The sequence below is a fragment of the Lissotriton vulgaris genome, chromosome 2_2, assembly GCF_964263255.1.
Source record: "Lissotriton vulgaris chromosome 2_2, aLisVul1.2, whole genome shotgun sequence".
In the NCBI taxonomy this organism is placed as follows: Eukaryota; Metazoa; Chordata; class Amphibia; order Caudata; family Salamandridae; genus Lissotriton; species Lissotriton vulgaris.
Window position 1 is genome coordinate 151,811,463 of NC_141688.1, and position 25,993 is coordinate 151,837,455.

Consider the following 25,993-nt stretch of genomic DNA (forward strand, 5'->3'; position numbering starts at 1 on the left):
TCCTCTCTCACCCCTGCTGTTCGCATTATCATTGGAACCATTTCTTAATGTACTATTAGCACAGGATGATATGAGTCCATTCCAGCACATGGGTAATAGCTTAAAAATTACCGCATACGCGGACGATGTCGCTATCTTTACTACTGATGTACTTAAAGCTATACCTGCCGTAATAGAAGAGGCAAAACAATTTGGAAATGTATCTGGATACAAATTAAATATAAATAAAACTCAGGTTATTACCAACTATAATCCACCAGGGCTGGTACCTGGTCTTTGCTCCAATGCAGTGTATCTAGGTGTTAAAATATCCGCAAAGATCGAAGAAATAATAGCCCTTAACTATGACTCACTTTTGAAAGAAGTGGCTAAGGCTTAAAAAAATTGGCACAAGATACCATTAAGTCTGGTTGGACGTACAAATTTAATAAAGATGAAAATAACACCCAAATTTCTCTATTTATTTAGATCGATTCCATTACGCCCCAATAACCTTTTCTTTTTAAAAACTCAATGGAGTCTGTAGCAGCTATATTTGGGCCTATAAAAAGGCTCGGAGAGCAATAAATTTGCTAAAGCTCCCAATTGAAAAAGGGGGATTAACGCTCCCCGACTTTAGATTATATATTTTTGCCTCTTTTTTTTCATCGGATAGTTAGCCTACTGAGAAATTATAACTCCTTTTTTTCATTAATTTATGTTAGGGCGCGATAGTAAACAATTTTTGGCCCGAACAAATGACCCAAATTACTTCAAACGAGTCAAGTTTAAGACTGCTAAGCATATCGTACAAATTTGGAAGCAAATTATGATTCTGGATAAAACGCCTTTTTATAATGCTGAACTAAGGCTATGGGGAAACCCAGGACTTCCTGAAATATTTTCAGACGGGGAAGGGGCAGCTTAGTCCAGCCATGGCAGTAAAACTTTGGGAGATCTTTACGGACCTGATGGTTTATTAGGGTTTTCATCACTTAAATGAATATATAATTTGAACGATAGGATGAATTTTAAATACATGCAAATTCAAGACTTTCTAGTTCGGAGAATGAACATTAAAGGAGTCTGACACTCGGATATTCTACAATGCTTATATTCAGATCGGACTAAGTCACTTATCAGTAAAAGCTATTTTCTTTTGAACCTGGCAAAGGGAGATGATTGTGTTAAGCTAGCATCCAAATGGTCCGATCGGCTAGGATTAAGTATAACTCCCAAGCAGATATCTACTTCCTTTACTCAACTCAACCTTGTAGTACAGTCTTCTAGTATGAGATTGCAGTCTTACAGAACTATTTGCCAACTATACTACACTCCTCAAAGAATCTCAAGTTGGGTACTAGATAATCGCTCAAATGAACGTACCAGCTGTCCCAAATGTAAATTAGAAGCTGCTGATATTGTCCATATGCTTTTCTCATGTCTGGCGTTATCAGAATTCTGGAAGGGTGTCGTAGAAATATTAGATAGAAAACATATTATATCACCACCCCTTTCAGCTCATTTGATTTTATTAGATCTGCAGGAAACAAATAGCCCAAATAAAGATTTGAACTCTATTCTATATGCTTGCGCAAGATTAACTATAGCTAGGGCATGGATATCTCCAGATCCACCGCACGTTATGGAGTGGTGGGCTCTGGTAAATGAAATACACACTATGGAGATAGCACTAGCAAGACTAAGGGGCCCTAACCCTTTGAGGAAAAAAGAGAGAGTATGGGACATCCTATTCGGGGGAGAGTAACTTCTTATGTATTTGGCCTCAGATACTAAATTAAGGCTCATTCAAACGCAGATCTGTTATTGTTTATTTTCTTACCTCTGTGTTTATATCTGTTTGGTTTCTCTTTATGCTTATGTATATATATATTTTTTTTTGGTATAATCATGTTATGAATTGTAAAAGTATTTATTTTACTCTGTCTCTTGTGATATTAATAAAAATGGTTAAAAAAAAAAGACACTGAAGGTTATGCGGGGGCAAGCTTTGTAGATACTTGCGGTCCAGCCGTAAATACTGGCCAGCGAATTTCTGTGAGTTGTTGGGCCACTCGGAGTCTACTGTGACACAATTTTATATTTATTATGTATATTTCCATATAATACATTTTGTGGCAAAATTATATACAACTGGTATAATTGATGAATATCTATATTGAAGTTAAATCTATTTGGTGTCATTTTAGTTTCTTTATAGTGGATTATGTAACCTTTGAGTGGTCATTTCATTCAAACAAAATTCTGTATACCTTGGAGGTATTATTGTTCATCTTTCTTTTAATTTTCATTCATTTTGATATAATGGAATCAGTTCTGAGAGTCCTTCTTTGGATTGTATCAGGACAGTTCTTTCTCTGACATCTCTTTATTGTTTTGAAGAATGCGTATTGCATGACTTTTCTCTTGCAATCCGCTGTTTTGCTCATTGAGTTGTCTTTCCCCTTTGGGGGTAGGGGAGAATGCCTGATAACTGACAATTTTTTTTAGGGGTTTTCCCCCTTTTTCCTTCAAGGGCAGATTTCTTGGGGCCTTTAAGGTTGTTTTTTTATTTATATGTTCTGTGACAGTGATCATGGATTCTATCACGAGGTAAGCTCATGTTCTGCTATTTCTACGTACATTTGGTCTGTTGTTCGTGATGACCAAATGGCTCTCTTTGAGAACTTTTTCCTGGATTATTTTGCAGACCCTCATCCAAAGATATGGCTGTGGTATTTAATTCAAAAGTGAAGGAATCTGCGGTCAGATGTCTCTATCAGATGTAAAAGTTACTTACCTTCGGTAACATAATAGAGATACAGTCTGGCCGCTGATTTATTAACTCCCTGCCCATCACTCTGAGAGTGACCTATGAGGTAAGGGTTATACCCTGTTTCAGTATTGGTTTTATATACCTGTGATAACTATCTCACCTTATGTTGGAATTAAACAGACCACTTGGCCTGGCCACACAGGTTTTGCTAATATGTTGCCATACCATCCCTTTCCAAATGTGTGTGGCCGGTAGAGTGTTTATTTTTTATCTTTCACACTGGATTAGACACCAGTGAGAAGTACTGATTTATTTGTTCTTTCTTTGAAAGTCTTTGTTTGGTATCATCATACCTTGTATTGGCACTATCAATAGGTAACTTAATGGTGTGATTCAACAAACAGCTTGGTGTTTTTTTTTTAGGTTTTGTTTTGCTATTACCATGCCATTCATTGCCATTGATAAAAGGTTTATAGAGTGTAAGGTTTTCTTCCCTTATATGAGGGTAGTTCACCAGGCGCAGGGTTTCATGTAGCCCTGTGCTACGTTGCTTCTTTTGGGGTTTTCTGTAAAATCCATGTCTGGAATTGACATACCATTTGATGTTCCTTCTTTATCAATGTTTCAAAGATTTTTGAACTTTTGGCACACTATTTCCACAACCAGCTTATAGTGGCTCTGCGTTCTGGCATGGAAAGTTTCACTGAAGAGCCTGACATGCGCAAGACGGAGGGGGCCTTATATGACTCCACTGATGTCATGACCATAGTTGACGTCATCACGGAGCTGTACAACGCCGTCCCCCGGCGCACAGAGTTACTGCTGAAAGATTTCCGGTTCCAGACTGCCACCTGGTGATTCCAAAGTTAATGAATCTGCGGCTAGGCTGCGTCTTTACCAGATATTACGTTACCGAAGGTAAGTAACTTTTACATCAGGAGGATGGCCTAAAAAGGGTGAAGAGTCAGATAATGAAGAGAACTATCATAGGATTAGTGACGAAAGCTGAGTGATTAAGGACATGTTATGAAGAGGTGAGAAGTTAGTGACTCCTGAAATTTTGAGAGAACATATTCTGAACTTGGCACATGAAGGTCATGTGGGTTTGAGTGCGACCAAGCGTAAACTAACGGCTGAATATGGTTAGCCTGGTATGGATCATGATGTGGAGTGTAGTATTAGAAACTATACGTCTTGTCCATGGAGTGACAAGTCACACAAGACAGTGAAATATCTGCCAGTGTCTACTGACAAGTTTGGAGCTACGTGGAAGAAAATTGGCTAGAATATTTTGTGACCGTACAGTGTTTTGAGTTTGTTTGTTATGTGTTATAGTAGCAAATGATTATAATTCTAGGTGTCCTGGGGTTAAATTTACCAGTTTGGTCATCAATTGAGAGGTGCTCAGTTTCCTGTAAGAAATATGGAATAGGGAAGGCGTCCAGATTTATTAGTGATGGACAGTGATGTACCCTTTGTGTCACGGGCCATGTGAGATTTTTTGACAAATTGGCTTTAGTGCACATTTACCCGAAGGATTACAGTTGGCTCTGTCAAGGTGGTTCTTGGAAAGAAGTTGTAAACATTGGTAAGGCCATGTGAGTTGATGAGGGGTTGGAAACCGAGGGTGTTATTTTAAAAAGGAGTGCAGAGGCAAAGTTTGAGTAATGGAAGTGGTGGCGCTGGAAGTGCAGGTGCTATGGGGATAGGAGTTGGATATTGGACACGGTGCGAAGTGGACATAAGAGGAGGAAGATATTGAAGTTCTCTGATCCTTTGTAGCTAAAAAAGGTGAGTCCATGCATGTGTGGCTGAGTGATGGAAATTTGTGGAATCTAAAGAAGGTTATTAAGATGGCAGAATATGTTGCCAATGTCCCCGCCCAGAATTCGAGAAGGGTTGCAGACGGTCTCCTGTCTGAGTCAAAGAAGGTCTTTAAAAGCGCCCAAGAGGGACAAAGATTATGTGATGTACTGACATTTGCATTCCTGTTCGATGCGCTCAACTTTTAAATATGTTTAAATTCTGTTATATAATAATGACTAGAGAATTTGTGCGTGGTTGTCCCTGTCCAATTGTTTTTTAAGGAGGGAGATGTGTTGAATCCTACGTGCTGTAGAATGCAGAGATGTCGGGAAATGATTTCATAGAATGTTGGGCCGAGCGTTGGTGCACGGAGGGGGCAGAGCTTTGTTCATAGCTCCCTCGCAAAGTATTTGCCAATAAACATACAATCAAATATATATAACTTGACCGACTTCTCATTGAGGAAGAGGGTACCTTACAGACTGCCGTTTTGAAGCTTGTATATTTGGTGTCCACATCCCCAGGCCATCCTATTATGAGGAGGTCACACCACATCCAGGTCAAGGCCCTCTTGTTCGCTTTCCTGAGAGCAATTCATTCTTCCCAGCAGGCTGCCAGGTGACAGCTGGGTATTATATCAGAAGGGCATACAAGGCTACAAGAAGCTTTAGGTAGGCAAATGGCAGCCTTTTAAAAGTGATTTATCCAAAATATTAATTTAAAATCTGACTCTACTGCCTGATAGGATTTTACATTCCTATTAATTTGGATCCTTGACTCATGGGCCTAACTATTCTCAGACCAAATGTATACATTATATTGTGTTATAATGTAACCCAATGCTTTTCTATGGGAGAGCCTGCCATGCCACAGTGAACGACTTTGGACAGTTTTCACTGCCAGCACTTGTAAAACTTTAGAGCATATTTCCAAAATGTTAAATACCATGCACCCTTAGGGGACTAACACAGGGTGACTTATCAGTACGAAAAAGAAAGGTTTAAGCCAGGGAAAGGGTTTATTTTGCCAGGTACAATTGGCAATGTTTAAACTGCGATGCTAGGCTGCAGTGGCAGGTCTAGATTTGTGTTTTTACTTTGTCAGTGTAGTGGTTGCAAAAAGGTGAAATTAACTTAACGACCCTGCATATCCGGAGTACCATATACCAGAGACTTACAGGTATGTTAATTGTGCCGATCAAGGATTAACCAATTCTACATGGTTTTTGAGATCAGAACACATATCATGGGTGCTGGACGTCATTGCCCTGGTGTGTAGTCAGTAATTCTACTCTAAATCTTGCCAAAAAGTGGGTTCCATCAAAGCAAGAACAGATATTGTAGATAATGCATCCACCAAAATGTTTGATATAGAAATTATATAACCTTTCTTTTTGCCTATTGCAATGTGTTTGTCCTGTGGAGTGGACCACTGGGCCAGATAGGCAAGTTTCTTACAGTAGTCATTCAATATATCAGTATTTTGTAATGCATTTTTTATAACGTTTTCTAACTGCTCTCATTAGAGGAGCGCTATTCCACTTGATAAAATGTCTTTTCCGTCTAATACATTTCTAAGGGCAGTGTCTTTAACATACTTGTTGTGCGTTCTTCTTTCAGCTAATAAAGCCGTTTTACTGTGGGGTTTAATGTGTACATTATTAAAAGGCGTGTGCCTTCGTTAATTGTAGTGTGGTAGATAACTCAATATGTATTACTCATAGGAGAAAAAGGAAAAGGAATTGAAAATGCGCAAAGAGCAAAAGGAAAAAGAGGCTAAGGAGCGCCATAAAGCAGGCATGGAAGAGAAGGCAAAGGAGAAGTTTAATGAATGGCTGAAGAAAAAGCAAGCAGAAGAAAAAGAGAAGAAAAGGAAAGAAAAGGTGAGAGTGGCATTCAAAAGCCAATGAATTACCTTTGACAACTCAATAACAGTTAGCAAATGTAGGTTCTCAGACTATTACTCCTTAGCATTTAGCTGAAACTACTAACATATAATAGCCGAAATTAAGATAATAAACCCCTCAGGAACCAGCATATCAAATCCAGTCTCCTGTCGCAGAGCGGCAAATTGTTTTGTCTAAATCTCCCTTTTGGCCAAAGTGTTTTTTTCACTGGGGTCGCACAATTGATTGTTGTTCAAGTAGTAGATATTTGGTTCTGTGAAAGCCGCTCACACTTTTAAAATTGCCTAAGATAGACAAGTTGAGGCCTTCTTTTTAAACTATGCTAGATCTAGTCAAGATGCCTCCGTTACCCAAAGGGTCTCATCCTGTGGGTTTGGTACCACCAGCTGTTCTGACTCTGACATCACCTAACTCCACGCCTTCTCAAGGTCCAGTGTCTGCACCTCCAAAGAAGTCAGTGCCCTTCAAAGTGCAATACTATCTGCATTGAATACCACTCTTGGAGCCACTTTCGGCATCACCCGCAAAGTCAGCTCAAATTAATCGTGTGCTAAAGGACAAGGTTGAGGCCTGTTTTGATGATGAGCCTCAATGGAAGAATTTTCGGTTCCGACCTTAATACTCTTGTGCCTGTTAAAGAAGTTGAGTCCGAGGCTGATAACCTCTATTTACTTTTCAACACTTGCGCTGAATTACATCTTGACTTACAAAATTCAAGGAGATGTCCTCCCCCTCAAGCCCTCCTGCAGAATAAGTCTCTTCATTCAGTATGGTGGTAGCTTATGTGAAGACTAAATCTAATATTTTGATGGCGATCATACAGCATTAGTCATCTAAAAATTTCATCTGTCTTTTACTGAGGCATTGTTAGAGCCTAACGTGGCTGTTGGGTGAAATCCTTCTTGGACCGTGCAGTCCACAGACCAGATACCTAGATGACATAGGCCTGTCATGTACCCAAACTTCTTTCTGCTGCACCATACACCGATACTTCCTGTGTGGAATTTTAGTCTAAACATCGTCTGCGCCAGCCTGTCACCCATGTACAACATGCACGACAGCCATTTTAGGCATCATGGTCTCCCTGTCCTCGATCGATCGCCAGCGTGCTCCCCTGACCCTGCGAGCATCCTCCGCGCACCCTGGATCCCCCCCCTCCCCCTCCCTCACATGGGCAAGTCATAAACCTCCTTCTTCTGCAAGACTCTGTCCTTGGGAGTCACGCTCGCGCCTGACCAAACACCTCCTTTCCTTTCATGAATACCCCTCTGTTGGTAAACTCTCCCTCAGCGCCTGATTGTCCACGTGGCATGAATACCTCTCCTTTGATGACCCCTTCTACCGAGTCCGATTGTCCACACAGGTCCGAGGCCATCGCCTAAGCCGGGAGATACGGTTTACTGCCCCCTATTGTATGGAGTCACTCCTCTTCAAAGGACCCACTATTGATCATGGCCTCCCCACCCCCTGGGATACGATCAGGCGCACACATCCTAAGAATCGGCGGAACACTCAGCTGCGTGATAGCCCCCTCCTCTTATCAGCAGGTTGAGGACCTCTATTGTGGATGTATGTGGGGTGGGATTGACACGAGGATTACGGGGATGTCTTTTTCCTTACTTCACAATGTTTTGATTGTAATAAAGAGTGGTCACATGCCATAAACCAGGGTATAAGAGGCCAGGCCTCAGAGAGGCTGTTAGAGCACCTCGAGACGATACCTTGTCGTCTGATCTGATGTGTTCTGCTCCGTCGGAATAAAAACTTCTGTTTCCTGCTTTCCAGTCTCCAGCGCCTGCCTCTTTGTTTGGTAACTAGAGTGGTATAGTGGTGGTTAACGCCGGGCAATCTTGAAACAGGCCAACAGCCCTACCCTTTTTCCACAATTTGCGTCCCAAAGCGTGGGGCCCATCAGCGACACGTGGATCCAGGGGAGAGGTCCCGACGACAGAGTGAACGACTGCAACGATCGGGAGAGCTCCTGTCCGATAGACCCTCGTCTGACAGCCGATCATCCGAACTTCACTAGTTCTGAACAGACCTCTCTCTCGAGTGATCTACGGTCCTGACTGGGAACCATCAGGAGTGCCGCGAACATCACGAAGAATAGAGGACGATTGGGCGCTGGATTCGGAAGACAGGAAACTGTCCATGCGGTCCGGGTAAGGTTGTGTAAACGCGACAAAATTACGAAATGATTGTTTGATTTGGATAATACTAGTATTACGCTTTGTTGATTCTTCTGGAGATTCACCGTCTGCAAACGGAGAAACAACAGGCTCTCTCTTTGCAAGCAGTGAAGGATAGGTAACGCAGACTTTTGTCCCCGTTGTAACCCGTCGTGCCTATCTTCCTCCCCCACTGTTTTCCCGAACTGTTGTTCGTGGATTGTTGTCTGGAGATTCTCTGTCTGCAAACAGGGAAAAACAAGGTCTCTCTTTGCAGGTAGAGAAAAAGTAGGTAACGCAAACTTTTAACCCGTCGTACCTACTTATTCTCCCCACTGATTGTTTGATTGACCGTACATTAAGTGTTCGGTATTGGTTCTTTTTGAGGTATTCACCGCCTGCAAGCAACGGAGAATAGAAATATTCTATCTAGTCTTTGCACGCCGTGATAAGATAGGTAGTGCAGACCTTTGTCCCCGTTGTAACCCGTCATGCCTATCTTCTCCCCACTGATTGGTAGCCTGTTTAGCCCGGACCGCTTATTAGAGATGAACCATCCAGCTCCGCTGGAGGGCACCCCTAATAAGGACATGTTCACTAAGCATGGACTAGTCGCTATAGCTTATACTAAGTTATGGCATAAATACACAAAGAAGAACCCTGAAAGTCAGTGGCCACTGATAGGTTCCTTTGATGATCATAAAATAAAAACATTAGAAATAGCGCTCCAGAAAAATAAGACTACGCCCACTATGCTCAATAGTATCGGCATGTGGCGCAAAGAAACGGAACAACGAAGAAAAAGAAAGAAAAGAAGCTACACAAAACCAAGAATCAGGGCTGACAGGTCAATATCCTGTTAGGACCCCCTCTACGCTCTACCCTGAATTGCCCTCCAAACAACGGGTGAACGATGAGTTACTGCTAGGTCCCCCAATCATCTACATGCCCCCTCCATACGCCCCCTGCCAACAGCACCTACAAGCCCTGGGTGCGAACGAGAGTGACCTTAGCGCTAGTGCACCAGCCCTCACGGCCTCCGCACCAGGCGCATTAGCAACAACACCAGGTGACCCCGAGGCTAGCGAGCAACCACCGGTCAGATCAAACAGACTGAGTAAAGATGAACGGGATGGGATTGACAAAATAGCAAAGACACTAGTCGAGCGGAAGGAGAGCGAAGAATACACAATGAACATGTATAATTCGCATGCCGACAGCCACAGACGGCATTTCATTTTACGATTCAGCTACCACACCCTGAACGCATATGAGGATAGGTATCAGAGTAAGGGCCCCGCTAAACTGACAACACAATATAGAAAGATTGATGTTAAAGATGGGACTGAACGTGAGGCGACGGACCTCTTCATGCAAATGCTTGAGGTCTTCCGCCACCTCACGGAACAGAAACCAGAAGTCAAGGTTACAGTCCCTGAAACAACCGAGTCCTCATTAGAAGTAGCCAACTCTATGATGCCCATCAGAGAGGCGGCCCCTTACTGGATTCCGCCACGTGGCCAGGGAACAAACGACGATATTAACCATGAAGATGCAAAGGGGAGGGTTGTGTACAATTGGGTTTACCAACCATGGGACCGACAAGACATCTTAACCTTTAGACAAACTCTGCCTGATTTAAGAAAGAACCCGACAGCATTCTATACCGAATTAGGCACAGCCTTGGGTTCGACGATAATGACTTTAGCGGACATTGACTTGTTTTTCGGGTTATGCCTGCCAGCTGACGTGTGGAAGCAAATCCGGAAGGCTGACCCAACGGATCTGTTCGGACATACCTGGAAGCAACTCAATGATCTAGATAGACAGCGAGAGCCCGGAAAGAAACCAGTAAAAGACATATTAGAACTCCCAGACAAATTAGTTCAGAAGTTAAAGACACTGATCCCAGAGAAAAAGGTAGACTGGTCGATAGTCACGGCCTGTCGTCAGAAACCCCAGGAAGATGTATCGGAATACTTCTCCCGATTCGAGACAGTGTTCTCCGACTACAGTGGCCAAGACATGACCACCGCAACCGGACAACACCTGTTTGTACAAAATTATGTGAAGGGCCTATCACAAGAGGTCTCCCAAAAGCTGCAGACGAGTGAGACTAGTTGGGGGGCCTCCAAACCCGCAGCTATCCTTCAGATGGCTCAGTATTACGAGCACCAGAAGAATGAGAGTGATAGAGCATCCGAGAGAAAGAAGAAAGATTTGAAAGAAAGGGTGATGATAGCCCAGATACAAGGTATAGCGGTCGGACGGGAACCCCACAGGGGGAACTACCAATCGACCACCCCTAGAAATCCGCCTCCCAAAGACCACACCCCAACACCCCACAGTGGACGTAGAGACATTAGCGAGGACCAATGTGCCTTCTGCAAAGGATTCGGTCATTGGAAATCCCAGTGTCCGGTTCTATTAGAGATGAACAGAAATAGGGACCCCAAGGACTTAGCGGGTGGGCCGAGAAATAGGGGACAAGGACGAGGATGCACAAACGACACCACCAATGACAGGCCAGGGAGATCAAACACATTTGACCGTCCCCAACAGAACCAGTATCAACTATCCGACGGTGAGAATGCCCCCGATTTTGCATAGGACTGCCAGGGGCAAGGGAGGGATCCAGTCGAGCTCTGTGTTGACCAGCAAGGTCCTTACGTCACTGCTAAGGTCCTGGGTACAGAGTCTCCATTTTTGGTAGACACTGGGGCGACACGTAGTGTGTTATCGAAACGACTGATTCCAAGGGCACCCTTGTCTGGCTCACACATTACATCGATAGGTTTCGATGGGACGCCCTCCACTAACCCTCTGTCCGTGCCTATCACCTTTGACCTAGAAAGCAACACCACTGACACAACATTTCTGCTCTCCTCCAACTCCCCTGACGCCATTATGGGCATTGAGTTACTGAAGCATTTCCGAGCTACCATTAGGTGTTCCCCAGATGGAGTCCGAGTCATCCTGTACGACAACTCAAACATGCCCAAATCCCGCCCTGCACGACACATGTGCTCCATAACTGACGCTGATCTGTCTTTGCTCGACACCCTGCCCCCGTACCTATGGGCCAAGAATGACTCTGATGTGGGACGAATGATGATTGACCCCATTCATATAACTGTAAGACAGGACACTATGCTCCCGAAACTCCCACAGTATCGGATATCGCCCGAGGGCGAGAAGGCACTGGTAGCAATCATTCAGTCTCTGGTAGATGCAGAAGTGGTCGAAGAAGTGGTTAGCAATGTCTGCAACAGCCCTATCCTACCCATTGTTAAAAAGCAAGGCGAGGGAGATGAGAAAGCGTACCGCTTCATCATCGACCTGCGAGAGATTAACAAAGTGGTTGTACCCCAATACCCCGTAGTCTCAGACATCACCCCCATTTTGACCCTCATTCCATCCACTGCCACCACCTTCACTGTTATTGACCTCAAGAATGCGTTCTTCTCTATCCCCATCCACCCAGACAGCCGTTATCTCTTCGGCTTCACCCTAAAATCCCGCTCGTACCGATTCTGTAGAGCCCCCCAGGGGTACACTGAAAGTCCCAGAATTTACAGCCAGGCCCTCAAAAGACAGCTGGACGCCGTCCAGCTACCAGATGGAGTGGTGTTGGTCCAATATGTCGATGATATCCTTTTGGCGGCTGACACCACCCCACTTGCAATCACAGCCGCTATCCAACTCCTACACTTTCTCGCAGAAAATGGCCACAAAGTCTCCAAAAAGAAACTACAGTTCTGCCAGCCGCAAGTGACATACCTAGGCCATCTCCTGTCCAAAGAAGGGAGGAAACTTACGCCCGATCGAATCCAGACCATCCTAGATACACCCATCCCAAAAACACAAAAGCAAGTCCGCTCTTTAGTTGGCCTTACCTCTTTTTGCAGACAATGGTTACCAAATTTCAGCCTCATTGTAAAACCCCTACTTGCCTTGCTGGCCAAAGATACCCCCTTACCGCTTCCTTGGACCCCTGAGTGTCAAGCATCCTTTAAGGAGCTACGGGATGCCCTTTGCTCAGCCCCTGTCCTGGGGACACCGGATTACTCCAAGCCCTTTTCCCTTTTCATCCACGAAAGGGAGGGATGTGCATTGTCCGTTCTAACACAGTCTATCGGTCCTAAGCAGCGCCCTTGTGCCTACTTCTCTGCCACTCTTGACCCTGTAGCCAGAGCTTTGCCTGCCTGCCTTCGAGCAGTAGCTGCCGCTGCTGTCTCTATCCGTCAGAGCGAGGGAATCGTACTTTCAAACTCCCTCACTGTGTTAGTACCCCATGCGGTCGACACCCTTTTGAACCAAACCAAGACTCAACACCTGACTAGCGCACGAATGACAGGGTACGAATTGACGCTACTTGCACCCCACATCACACTAAAGAGATGCACGACTTTGAATCCTGCCACCCTGTTGCCCCTGCCTGAAAATGACCCCGACGTGCCTCGCATACACGACTGTGTAACCCTCACGGACGAACAAACTAGGAGTAGAGTTGACCTCCGAGACACTGCTTTTGCAGACCCTGATGGAGAGCTATGGGTAGACGGCTCATGCATCAAACTCCCAGATGGCACCACTTCAGCTGCCTATGCAGTAACGACAGCCCGAACAGTAGTTGAGACAGCCCCCATCACACAGCGATCTGCGCAGGCTGCAGAACTGATAGCCCTCACACGAGCATGCATCATAGCCACAGGAACCACCGCGAACGTATATACGGACAGCCAGTATGCCTTCGGGTGGTTCACCATTTTGGGCTCCTATGGAGGGAAAGGGGATTCCTGACATCACACGGCACACCCATCCTTCACGGAGATCTGGTTTCTGCTTTGATTGAAGCAGTTCTCCTCCCCAAACGATTAGCAGTGATCAAATGCCAGGCACACAAGAAGGTGACAGACTTAGTCGGACAAGGGAACGCACTGGCCGACATCACTGCACGAACCACAGCTGAGAACAAGACAGTGACACGCATATATGTGACCAGTTCACAAGCAGAGAAATGGACTGACGCTAGGGAAATGATTAGAGACAACCAGTCGGCCAGCACCCCTCACGAACTGACCGAGTGGGCGCGGGTGGGTTTGAAGGATGATGAGGGCTGCTGGCGGACAAAAGACGCAAACAGATGGCTGCTGCCAGACTCATACCTGATCCCGGTACTGACTATGGCACATTCCCCTGCACACATAGGATCTGCACCCATGATCGAACTCATTTCCAAAGTCTGGTACAACGACAAAATCCCCGACTCAGCCAAACGCCTGGTCCAGCAGTGCCTTATCTGCTTGCAACACAACCCCGGGAAGGGAACTGTGGTACCCCGGGGAGGGTTTGGGATCCCCGATCACCCCTTTGAGGTCCTCCAGATGGATTACATCCAGCTAGAGAGATGCCAAGGCTTGAAGTATGTACTAGTCATTGTATGTGCCTTCAGCAAATGGGTAGAGGCCTATCCAACCCGTGACAACACTGCCATGACTACTGCCAAAGTACTACTGAAGGAGTTTTTCCCTCGCTATGGCCTTTGTCGAATTTTATGGAGCGACAATGGCCCCCACTTCATAGCTGAGGTTATCCAATTAATCTTAAAAGGGTTGGGGGTGAAACAAAGGTTTCATGCGGTCTTCCACCCCCAATCCGCTGGTCTGGTGGAGCGACATAACGCCACATTGAAGTTGAAATTGTCAAAAATAGTGGCCACCACCGGACTTAAGTGGCCAGATGCCCTCCCACTGGCTTTGCTGTCGATGCGCTCCACTCCCACCAAACACCATTTGACCCCCTACGACGTTGTATTCGGGCGACCGATGAACCTCTGGACTGCCCCCAAACCGACCTCCATTCATGACGTCCCGGACGTCCTACTGTCTGATTATTTGTGCAAGTTGACTAAAACGTTGTCTGTAATTCATCAACAGGTGCAGCAGGCCTTCCCCGATGCTTCCAGGGGCCCAGGCCACGACATCCAACCGGGGGACTTTGTGCTAGTCCGAAACTTTCAACGGGCCAAGAGTCTGGAACCCCGGTGGACGGGCCCCTGGCAAGTGCTGATCACCACCCGGACGGCGCTTCGAGTGGAGGGAAAGCGGCACTGGCTGCACGCACACCACTGCAGGAAGGTCTCCCCGACCCTGGCCACGACAGAAAACGTCAACACCCAAGAAGAGCTTCTGAGCAAAGACCGGCCAGCATTGAACTGTTATCCCGACACCGAGGCACTTGAACTTGCAAAATTCCCTGATCCCACTGTGCCATCCAGAGAAGGGTATTTCCTGCGACGAAAGGAGGGAGCTTCGGCTAAGCAGGCCACGGACTAAGTTAAATCTCAGAACGGTGACCTAAACACAACCAAGGGTTACTGGGAGAGAAGCTAAACAAAGTCTGTGGTTCTGCCCGCTACCGAGCACCTTGAAGATGATGGAAGCGCCAGATAAGAAGATGATGGAAGCGCCAGATAAGAAGATGATGGAAGCAACCGGAAATACCCACTATAGAAACCCAAAGACTGACAATTTGCACAAATCAAAGACAATCGCCCTCTTCATTGTCTTCCTCTTCTGCCTCCTCCTCATGACCTCCTTCTGGATTCTGGAGGAAAGCACACCCGCTCATCAGGCATTGCTGCCCACTGCACAACCGACCCCCATGAAAGAGCATCACCTGATCTCCCTGTCGCCTCAGCTCCGAGAAAGGCGCAGGGAGTTCTGGAACAATTCCTTCGTGCAACTGTTGCACCAACACAACCTTGCTGCAAATGCCACGAACTGCTGGATCTGCGGGTTGCTCCCGCACGCCACTGGACACTCAATCCCTTTCATCCCTTCTCCTTTCTCAGTTCACGGCTCCTGCCTCGCCTGGCTGATCCTCATGCAGGAGAGCCACAAGGACAACGCCACTTCCGGCCAAACAGTATCACACTTCTACTATGGGTTCTGGCTGAACAAAACCAGAAGGACCTCTGCTCCCCTGTGTCCTGTACCCTCGGGTGCCACCTTCCTTAAGAACATTCCAGCCAAAGAACGTGTTGAAGTACAAGTGCTCCACAATCCGGCTAGACCCACCTTCTCTCACCTGCAAAAACAAACTGCCGCCACCCTGACTGTGGCTCTGTCTGTTATCAATATCACAGGACTTGTGTGTCTCGAAGGCCAGGGAACGCAGCTAGTGGGTCACAGTTCTTGCCGCATCACCAGAACATTGGACTCAGTTGATCCTCCTTCCTTTGTTGCTTCTCCAAATATGTACTTTGTTTGTGGCACCAAAGCTTACACCTGGCTCCCGAAAGTTTGGAAGGGTACCTGCTACATCGCCTTCGTTCTCCCTCCCACATATGTAGCCCCTGCTAGCCATCACCGGCAGAGGCGCGCAAATGACATTGAACAAGCCGACTCCACTGGAGCACAGTTCCTGGATGCAGCAAAGGGACTTGTTCCTCTGTGGGGCCCAATGGCGAACAGTCGCGCTATCCGACACCTGACCCAGGCAGTGGAAACAACGATCAACGTCACGGCTGGCATCCTCGCTAACAACACGGCAGAACTTCAGGCGGTCCGCCTTGTGGCCCTTCAAAACCGCCTTGTTCTAGATGTGGTTCTAGCCGATCGAGGAGGAGCATGCCGCATCATCGGATCTAGCTGTTGCACCTACGTACCAGATAACTCGCCCTCAGTCTACAAAGCAATTGAACACCTCCACAGACTTTCCTCGGAGGTTCACCAAGAACAAGAGGGATGGTCGCTTGGGAGCTGGTTCTGGGACACTTTGAAGGACTGGGGTTGGAGGTTGTTTACCTTTTTATTGATACCGATTGTGATACTATGTGTGTGTTGCTTAAGTATCCAATGCCTGCCATCCTTGTGTGCACTCGTCACTAACTGTATGTGCCCAAAGACTTTGGACTTCAGAAATGAGCACATGAGTCCCCTCTATGAAGTAGAAATACGTGGCCTTATGGGGATAAATCCGAACTGACAAGTTGGCGAGACGTGTTAAAAGGAAGGACTGTGGAATTTTAGTCTAAACATCGTCTGCGCCAGCCTGTCACCCACGTACAACATGCACGACAGCCATTTTAGGCATCATGGTCTCCCTGTCCTCGATCGATCGCCAGCGTGCTCCCCTGACCCTGCGAGCATCCTCCGCGCACCCTGGATCCCCCCCCCCTCCCTCACATGGGCAAGTCATAAACCTCCTTCTTCTGCAAGACTCTGTCCTTGGGAGTCACGCTCGCGCCTGACCAAACATCTCCTTTCCTTTCATGAATACCCCTCTGTTGGTAAACTCTCCCTCAGCGCCTGATTGTCCACATGGCATGAATACCTCTTCTTTGATGATCCCTTCTACCGAGTCCGATTGTCCACACAGGTCCGAGGCCATCGCCTAAGCCGGGATATACGGTTTACTGCCCCCTATTGTATGGAGTCACTCCTCTTCAAAGGACCCACTATTGATCATGGCCTCCCCACCCCCTGGGATACGATCAGGCGCACACATCCTAAGAATCGGCGGAACACTCAGCTGCGTGATAGCCCCCTCCTCTTATCAGCAGGTTGAGGACCTCTATTGTGGATGTATGTGGGGTGGGATTGACACGAGGATTACGGGGATGTCTTTTTCCTTACTTCACAATGTTTTGATTGTAATAAAGAGTGGTCACATGCCATAAACCAGGGTATAAGAGGCCAGGCCTCAGAGAGGCTGTTAGAGCACCTCGAGACGATACCTTGTTGTCTGATCTGATGTGTTCTGCTCCGTCGGAATAAAAACTTCTGTTTCCTGCTTTCCAGTCTCCAGCGCCTGCCTCTTTGTTTGGTAACTAGAGTGGTATAGAGGCGGTTAACGCCGGGCAATCTTGAAACAGGCCAACAGCCCTACCCTTTTTCCACACCTGTAGTCCCAAAACATGACCTAAATTCCTTTTCCTAAAGCCCACCAGACTGAGGGTTGATCTATTTGACTGTACGAGACTGAAGAACTGTGCTTCAAGTAGTTTTGCACTTTGCAAGGCGAATACCGCATGCCTTAAAGGGCCCTTTGTCTATGGGAGAAGGAAAAACTGACATATCAGTCTCTCGGACCACATGAAAATCCTTTCAACAATGATTTGAACACTTAGAAACTAACCTTCAAGTGCAGCTTAGATTCTACAGATACAGTGACTTTATCCGTGGTCAAGTCTGTCAGCCTGTTCCATCATGCTTTGGGTTTCCCTATAGATGTCTGTCAGACGCCATTCAGGGGCCAGCAGAGATTTGTGGGCCACAACAATGGGGTTTAAGGCCTTTTACCACTGATGTTCAAATACCCCCGCCCCCTACTATGGCTCTGCAAACTGGGCCAAGTTCAACCTTTCCCACCCTTGACTGTCAGTGGTAGCGAAGACGAGCAGTCACAGGCTTCTCAGGGAGATTAGTGTGGGAGTGATCAGGCTTAGTCATAAAAATACCGCCATAGGAGTGTAATAATGTCGGTGTTCAGCCCTGTGCTTCTCTTTATACTAAAGACACATACTTTACTATACAGGATTTTACTATGTACACCATGATGCAAGGACACCCGATTTACAGGTGTGATTCTTTATGCACCTTTTATGACTAGCTCAGCTACCGTTCTGTCATGGTCCTACTCCCCTTTGGTTCTCCTCGCCCAGGTCCAGAGTTAGAGTTACTGGCTAATGAGAAGCAATGCTAACATCCCCCCTCCCCGCATTCCTGCCTGTTTCCTCTAAGCACTACGTTCTTTAGGGCTAAACGCTTTGGGCCATATGTTTCAAGCAGATTCGCATTCGCAAAGGAATTTCGGCCTTTGCGAATGCAAATGTATAAAGCAAAATCTGGTGCAAAACAAGGAATCGCAAAATTTGGGATTCTTTATTTTGCAATTGCATTTAAGGAATCGCAAATTTTGCGATTACTTAAATGCAATGTATGAGGCAAAAAAAATGTCAAAATGTCCTTAAGGAATCGCAAATTACCACCAACTTATAGTTGGTGGTAAGTTGCGAATTCCTTGAAAAATGCAAATTTTTGCATTTTTCAAAATGCCATGTGACGCACATACATGCCCTTAGGGCATGTATGTGCACCCATGCATATTTCAGGGGTGCAACAGGGTTTCCTTTGGACACCCCTGCACCCTTGAAATTATTCTCAATTTGCGATTATCAAATTGAGAATAACTTCCCATTCATTCCTATGGGCCTCGTGGCCCATAGAAATGAATGGGAAAGTATTCCTTAATTGCGATTCGCAATTTGCTAATCGCAATTAAGGAATTTTAAGAAATCGCAAAAAAAATGTGATTTTGTACATACATACCTATTTGCGATTCTCAAATAGCGATTTCTTAAAAATCGCTATTTGAGAATCGCAAATCAGGTTGATGATACATATGGCCCTATGTCTCTAACCCAGTTTATAGAAGGAGCGAGGGGCTGCGTACGTACCTACCCCTGTTAGCAGGGAGTTTCCAGGAGGCACTTGGCTGTTTCAAATGAGCTACTTGGCAGTGGGTCACGTGCACGTTACTGTGAGACATCCACACCATGTGTTTTCATGAACGTGCTAGCAGTTGTGGTATCTTCATTATGGAGGTATGGGGTCTATGTATTTCCCTACTTGGATAAAACGCTGGTGAAGACGAGGTCTCAGGCGCTAGTCAAGTAAGATCTTCAGCCCACTTTGATCTTTCTCCATGACTCTGACTTTACTGTCACCGTTCAGAAATGTCATCTTACACCCAAGCAGAGTCTGACCTTCATAGAGGCTCTGTAAAACACAACCCTCATGAAGGTTTTTCCTCAGAGAAGGAGGATTGCAGACATGTAAGAGTTGATTCTGTTGTTTCTGACTCCGAGAAAGATTTCAGTAATGCAATCATATATCTGCTGGGTCTTATGGCCTCATACAGTCTTGATGCCTCATGCCATAATTTGGTGGGGGCCCTCAAGAGATGCCAGTGGAAGAAGTCACTCCATTACCCGGGGAGCCTCTTGGCTTGGTTGCAGACATTCAGGCCAGGGCATCTAGATCTGCAGTGCTGTGTTATCCCTTCAGTCTTCTGCATCTGCAGGCTACTGTGGTCACAGACATCTTTTAGGAATGGGGCATACATCTGGGTGACAATACTGTATGAGACCTTTCGTCCATGTGATAGCACCTGCACATAATCAGACACCACCACCACAATTTATTACATCAACAGTCAGAACAATGTGTTTGAAGCCAATTTTTCTGTGGCAGTTGTTTCAGTAACATAATATTTTCCCTTTGGCTGTACACCTTTCAGGCTCCTCAGCACAACAACAAATGCTGTGATTTGCCATTCCTTAGAAAACTGTAAGGACTGACATCTTTGGTTGATAATTCCCCAAACCTTTTGCCTTAGCACCTCCTATTTTGCTGAATTTCTTTTTGTTAGGTTTAGCACTCTGTGCACTCTATCACTTTTAACCAGTGCTCAAGTGTGTGTGTGTGCCTCTCCCTAATACATTGGACATTTAATTTAAATGTAAGACCTTAGTAAATGGTGCTATCTGTACCCAGGGCCTGTACGTTAAATACTAATACTGAGAAGCAGCATTCATCGTGACCCCCACTGAAGTAGCCTTTCAAAACATGTCTCAGACCTGCCACTGCAGCCTGTGTTGCAATTTTAAACTGACAATTCGAATTGACAAAATATTCCTTTTGCCAGTGTGAGAAAGTACTTCTTTTTGCATAGTTAGCCCCCACTTTTTGCCTGGTTTTGATGTGGTTTCAACTGTAGTGCACAGGGTCCCTGCCAACCAGGTCCCCTGTGCCAGTGCTTCTCCTCCAAAACATGTCCACGATTGGTACTTCTGCCCAGTGTAAGTCCCTGCTAAATGGTATCCTGTGTACCTAGAGCCTGGGAGCTGAAGATGGTCCCCTGGATACCACTCAATGGGACCATCCCACTGGCCTTGCAGCTCGCATGCCCCTGTGAGGGAGAAAATGACAAAGTCAACATGGCACCCTGCCTGGGTGCTATGCTAACCAACACTGCCTGGAGGTATGGTTAAGTCTCCCCTCTAGCAGGTCTCACAGCCCTAAGGCAGTGTGCACTATACCACAGGTGAAGGCATATCTGCATGAGCAAATGTGCCCCTATAATGTCAGGGTCCATTCCTTAATATTGTAAGTGCCATGGAAGCCATACAGAGTACATGGGCTGGAAACTCGATAACTTGTGTTCCACAGCACCATGATGACTTCACTGAACATAGAAGTGTTTGGGACCAAACTACTCCATTCAATACATCCTCACCGGTGCCAATGTGTGATTTATTGTACCTTGTACACAGAGGGCATCTCAGAGGTGCCCCCTGAAAACCTATCAACCCTGGTGTGGTCTCTGACCGTCTGTAGGCAGCCAGCCACCACCAGACATGTTTTGGACCCATGAGTAGAGAGACCCTGCTCTCTGGGACCAGAAATAATGCACATTTTGGCCAGAGGTGTCAGACCTCCTCCCTCAGGATGGGCCAGTGCTCGAGAGGGGAACTTCAAAGACCTGCTGCCTTTGTAATGCGACCCCCAGCGTCTTCTGCTAGCAGCAGATGGCAGCCCCCTGATTACACCACCACTTTGGGCTGGAAAACATAGGAGAAAAGGAGATGTGCCCACCTCTGCCAGCTCCACCCCTAAGGAAGGGAAGGCGACGTGACGCACATCTTTCCTTCCCTGCCATCTTGAAGATGGGGAAACCCCTCCTATCAGGGCAAGGTCTGTGCCCCCTCCCACAGGAGAGTGGCATAATAGAGGGTGTAGTCACCACAGGAAAGATGCCCAGTGGCCCAATCTCCTGTTACTCCCCTAAAACGCCCCTAAATCTAATATTTAGGTGGCTCCCCCAGACACAGAAGCTAGATCTATGGCGACTTAAGAAGCTAGAAAACGACCCTGAAAGTAGACTGAAGATGACGACTGCACTGGATCTAGCCTTACCAGCCTGTCTCCAGCTTCTGCAAATCTGAGACCTGTCCTGCAGCCAGCGACCTGTGAAAATCCTGGAAGGACTGCTGCCTTCGAAAAAGACTCCATTCCCAAGGACAGCGAACCTGTCCAAGAAGAAACAAACTCCAAGAACCCTCGTCGTAGGCAGATCTGCTTCTCCTGCCCACTCTGCACCCAGCACCCACGGTCCGCGTCTGAGTGATTCACCTGTGCAGTGAAGTCTCCCCAGCGATCCTGACCTCGTGTCCAGCGTTGGCTGACCTCTCCTGATCTCCGTGGCAGCACCTGCAGTGTGAATCCAACGGCTCTCCTCGACCAGCTCCGGTAAGAATACTCCAACTTCGAAAGGCACCCCTGCAGAAGCCTCTGGGCCTTCGTGAGCTGAACAGACCGTGCCCATACGACCCCCCTACATCTCCTTACCTCTGCTGTCGTTGGTCTCCCTCCTGCAACCTCCGGTTCAACACTTGCTGCCTGTTTGCCAAAAGAAGAAACTCCATTGAAAAGCATTGGAAGCCCAGCGCTGATTTTTCACCCTGCACCCAACCGCCTCTGTGCTGCTGTTTGTGTTTGCTTGGTGCTCTTTTGAGCCCCCTCTGTGCTTGTGCTAACCCCTAAATCTTGGCCCCTGCAATCGATCTACTTACCTGCAAGAAGTGTGGCTCCAGGCACCCCCTGTCTCCATTGAAAACTATTTGGTCGCTGGTGGTGCAGTTTTGGCACTCGCCTGACCCTTGCAGACTTTTGGTCCTAAAGACTGGAAATGTAAGTGCATCACTTACCTGCTTAACTGCGATATTGCTTTCCCCATAGGATAACATTTAACTGTTCTGGAAAGTTTGTTTTATCGATTTTTCACAGTGAAAATTTTGATTTAAAAACACTTACCTGATTGCGAAGATCTTGGTCTTAAAATGCAAACAAAGTATATTTTTCGAAAATTAGTCTGGATCTACTTCTTGAGTCGTGTTTCCATTATTGATCAAGGTTGTGCAATAAATGTCTTACACTCCTCTGTGATAGGCCTAAGGCTGCTCGCCCAACTATCACTAATGGAGCGTTTTGGGTTTTACATTGAGCCCTGTCCACGTTTGGGGAACCTCTGGACTCTGTGCACGGTGTCACCAGTGGTGATAACATAAACAGAGCCAGCTTCCTACAGTCTAAATGTTGCTTTTCAAAAAACTGATCTGTCACATCTAAGGTACGCCCTGAAGGCTCATAGGGCGGGTACTTTGTAATCAAAACGTATAAAAATTCCATAAGTAGTTTTTACTTTGGCAAGGCCTATCCCCCCCAAGCATAGCATTGGGTTACCTTCTTACACTTAAGTGATAACATAAGTTTGGGAGCAGATAAGACATTGTTGTTTACACAAAATATTGAATTTTAAATAGTCTTTAACCCGTTAACCGCGGCGTTAATTCTGCCGCGGTGCGGGCGTTTCCGTGCGCGGGCGGGGCCGCGTCGGCCATTGGCCGACGGCAGCACTGGGGAGGTAGTGCTGCCGTCGGCCAATGGCCGACGACAACAATTAAAGGGTTAATGGTAAAGTTGAACTTTAAATCATAATTTGGAAAATGCCTCGATTAGAAAGTCTTTGTCACCCCAGACTACTTGGAGCCCTGACAAGGGAAGGAAAGACCTTTTTGGAACAAGGTGTGGGGGCAATATAGGGAGTGTCTCCACTTGAAAGGCTTCCTCCAAGTAAAAATATTGGACATCCTGAGCCACTCATCAGATCACTTCTGTTCATGTGGTGGAAGGCTCAGAAGATGGACTGGTCTGTTACTTGAAAAACTGTCCTACTGCCCTGCTGCCTGAGGAAAGAAACCTGGACCTGCTTCTTGAACTCAGAACCACTAGAGGGACTTTGCGAACAATTTAGCTGGCCACCCTTGTGGACCCAGAACCATCAGAGTGACTTTATGCACTAGCTAGCTGGCCACCTGTGTGAGCTACAGGGACATAACAGGCTCCAGAGTTCTGTCCAGACCTGACTGAGCCCTGCTGGCCTCTGCTGTACTGAGTCCCTAATCCCAAAGATGTCTCTCCCCAGGTCCTGGACCCTTGACTGGCATTAGAGTTTACTTGTCTGTAAAGAAGGGTGAAATCTTTAAGTGTTGGGCTCTACATGACTGCAAACGGACCCATTCACACCAAGACATTGTCAGTCGCGAAGACCGCCAACGTGAAGCTCCGGTGAATGCTACCCTTATGAGAGCTGCACTTGTTGCTACTCAATGACAGGCCGCGATGCCTGCCAACGCAAAGCTTCAGCAATGACCTTCGCAATGCCAAACCAGATCTTTGCACTACAGCGAAACCCATCTGTGATACTCTGCCTACTCCACTGCAAATGGAACTCTTTACACCAGACTTTGAAAAGGTTACTTTCTCAGTGGGGCTAAGCAGGTCCCTGTATCTGGTTTAAGCTCCATCGCTGTCGTCCTGAAGTTGTGACTTTCCCCTGGACAAGCATGACCAGAAGACTGCAAGTGGCCCTTTGAGCTTTTAGGATTTATGTTTACCCACAGTCTTTGAAATTACATATCTCCAGTTCTCCTCCTTTGATTTTTGTCGTTCAGGTAGCCTTATTTATATTAAAACTTACTCTATTCTTCTAAATTGGTTTGGAATTTTCTTGTGTTGTGTTTTTTTATGTTTATTACTCCTTGTGTGCTGCTAAAATACTTTGGTCATTGCCTCTAAGTTACGCCTAACTGCTTTGTGCCAAGCTACCAGAGGGTCAAGCACAGGTTCATTTAGTGAGTCTTGTGGTACACCCTGACAAGGATTGTGTTTATTCATTGAGTGGGGATTCCACCCCTTTCAACTAATAACCCAATTTCTTACAAGGACCACCTATGAGAACTTAATCCTGAAGTGACCAACATGATGTCTGTAGGAGGCTGGCTTAGTATATGGTGCACACTTATTTAAGTAAAGCACCTAGCACTAATCTAGACACGTCTAATGGTGATTTTAGTGGTCTTTGACAACTATAGAAAGCTTTAAGAAGGAATGTTAAGCCACTTGTTTTCCCAGAACTAATCATATAGTGTAGGTTAAACAAAAAGAACCACACAGTGCAGTCATAATAAGTATATTAATTATACACACTCTCTAACACATTGGTATAACTCCTACCCAGGGATATCAATTCCTTCCATAAATCCGCGATCCAAGTAATCACAGGATTCAGAAGCGAATACCCTCCTTCAAGAACCCCCAGACCCCCTGCCCACCTTGCCCTCCTACCTAGAGTCCAGCCAGGTGAGTACAAAAATCAACCCCCATCAAACTGCATGCTCCTAAACTACAGGTCAGCATTTAAACATGCATCGGAACTAGCGGAGGCCCTCCTCTCCCATGACATAGACATAGCATTCATAACAGAAACCTGGCCTAATAACCTCTCCTACCCTAGCATAGACATGCTGGTACTTTCCGGATTCACGATGATCAACAAAGACAGGCAAGTGACAAGAGGCGGTGGCATAGCAATCATCCACAAGAAAAACATCTCTGTCACATAAATTTCCTCTTGTGTATACAGCTCCTTTGAATGTGTCTAAGTCAACATCAAAACTCAGGATACCAGACCTACACTCTGCCATCTTCTATACCACCCCCAGGGAACTCCTCAGAATTCGGGGTTCACCTTTCTGACCTGATTGCCCATTGCGCACTCGGCAACTCACAACATAATTCTAGGCGACCTCAATCTAAGGTGGAATGAAACAAAGAACCTGCTCATTCAAACCCTAAACAACATACTACTAGTTTTCCAGTATTATGGGTGTCTTTCATAGATTCACATGCCTGAATCGTTCCCCGCCGTCGGGATGGGAGTCCCCGGTACATAAAAAGTAATGTCCTATAGACATATATATAGAAAAGTAGGCCTTGAGGCCTCACCTTAGTAACATATCCATGTCCTTTTGTAAAATGGACCAAATTATAGAGAAGAGCTAATCAGCTGCCAACTCCCTCTAGAACCTTCCTGTCAGGAGCCTCAGTCCCTCAGATTTTCTACTGCACGTTGTGCTAAGGGAGTCTCCTCTGAGCTCTGCTCAGATTCTGTGTTTGTTCACTTCATTAAATAACTTTGTTGTCAAGGATTCTTTTCTACTATGGATTATCTTCAAATACATTCTTTTAAGAAGGTCTGGTAAGGAGATGAAAAGATTTTTTTTTAGAGCCTGTGCGACTTGTTCCAAGAGGTTGCTCTACTCTGATGATCCTCACACTGACTGCATTTACTGTCTATTCCGCAGGCCAAAGACTGCCAGGTATGTCGCACTTTCTCAAGTAAGTTTTTTGAGAGGTCGTGAAGGGCGACTTTTAATATGGTGTCAAA

General features: G+C 46.1%; 1 protein-coding gene across 2 annotated transcripts in view; it reads left to right on the forward strand.

The window, feature by feature from the left end:
* Positions 1 to 25,993, forward strand: part of CCDC34 (coiled-coil domain containing 34) — a 324,463-nt gene that overhangs the window by 229,026 nt on the left and 69,444 nt on the right. For both annotated transcript variants that reach the window (XM_086959480.1, XM_086959481.1), the window contains exon 5: positions 6,285 to 6,443. In XM_086959480.1, the coding sequence (XP_086815606.1) occupies positions 6,285 to 6,443 (159 nt within the window). The remainder of the gene's footprint in view (positions 1 to 6,284; positions 6,444 to 25,993) is intronic.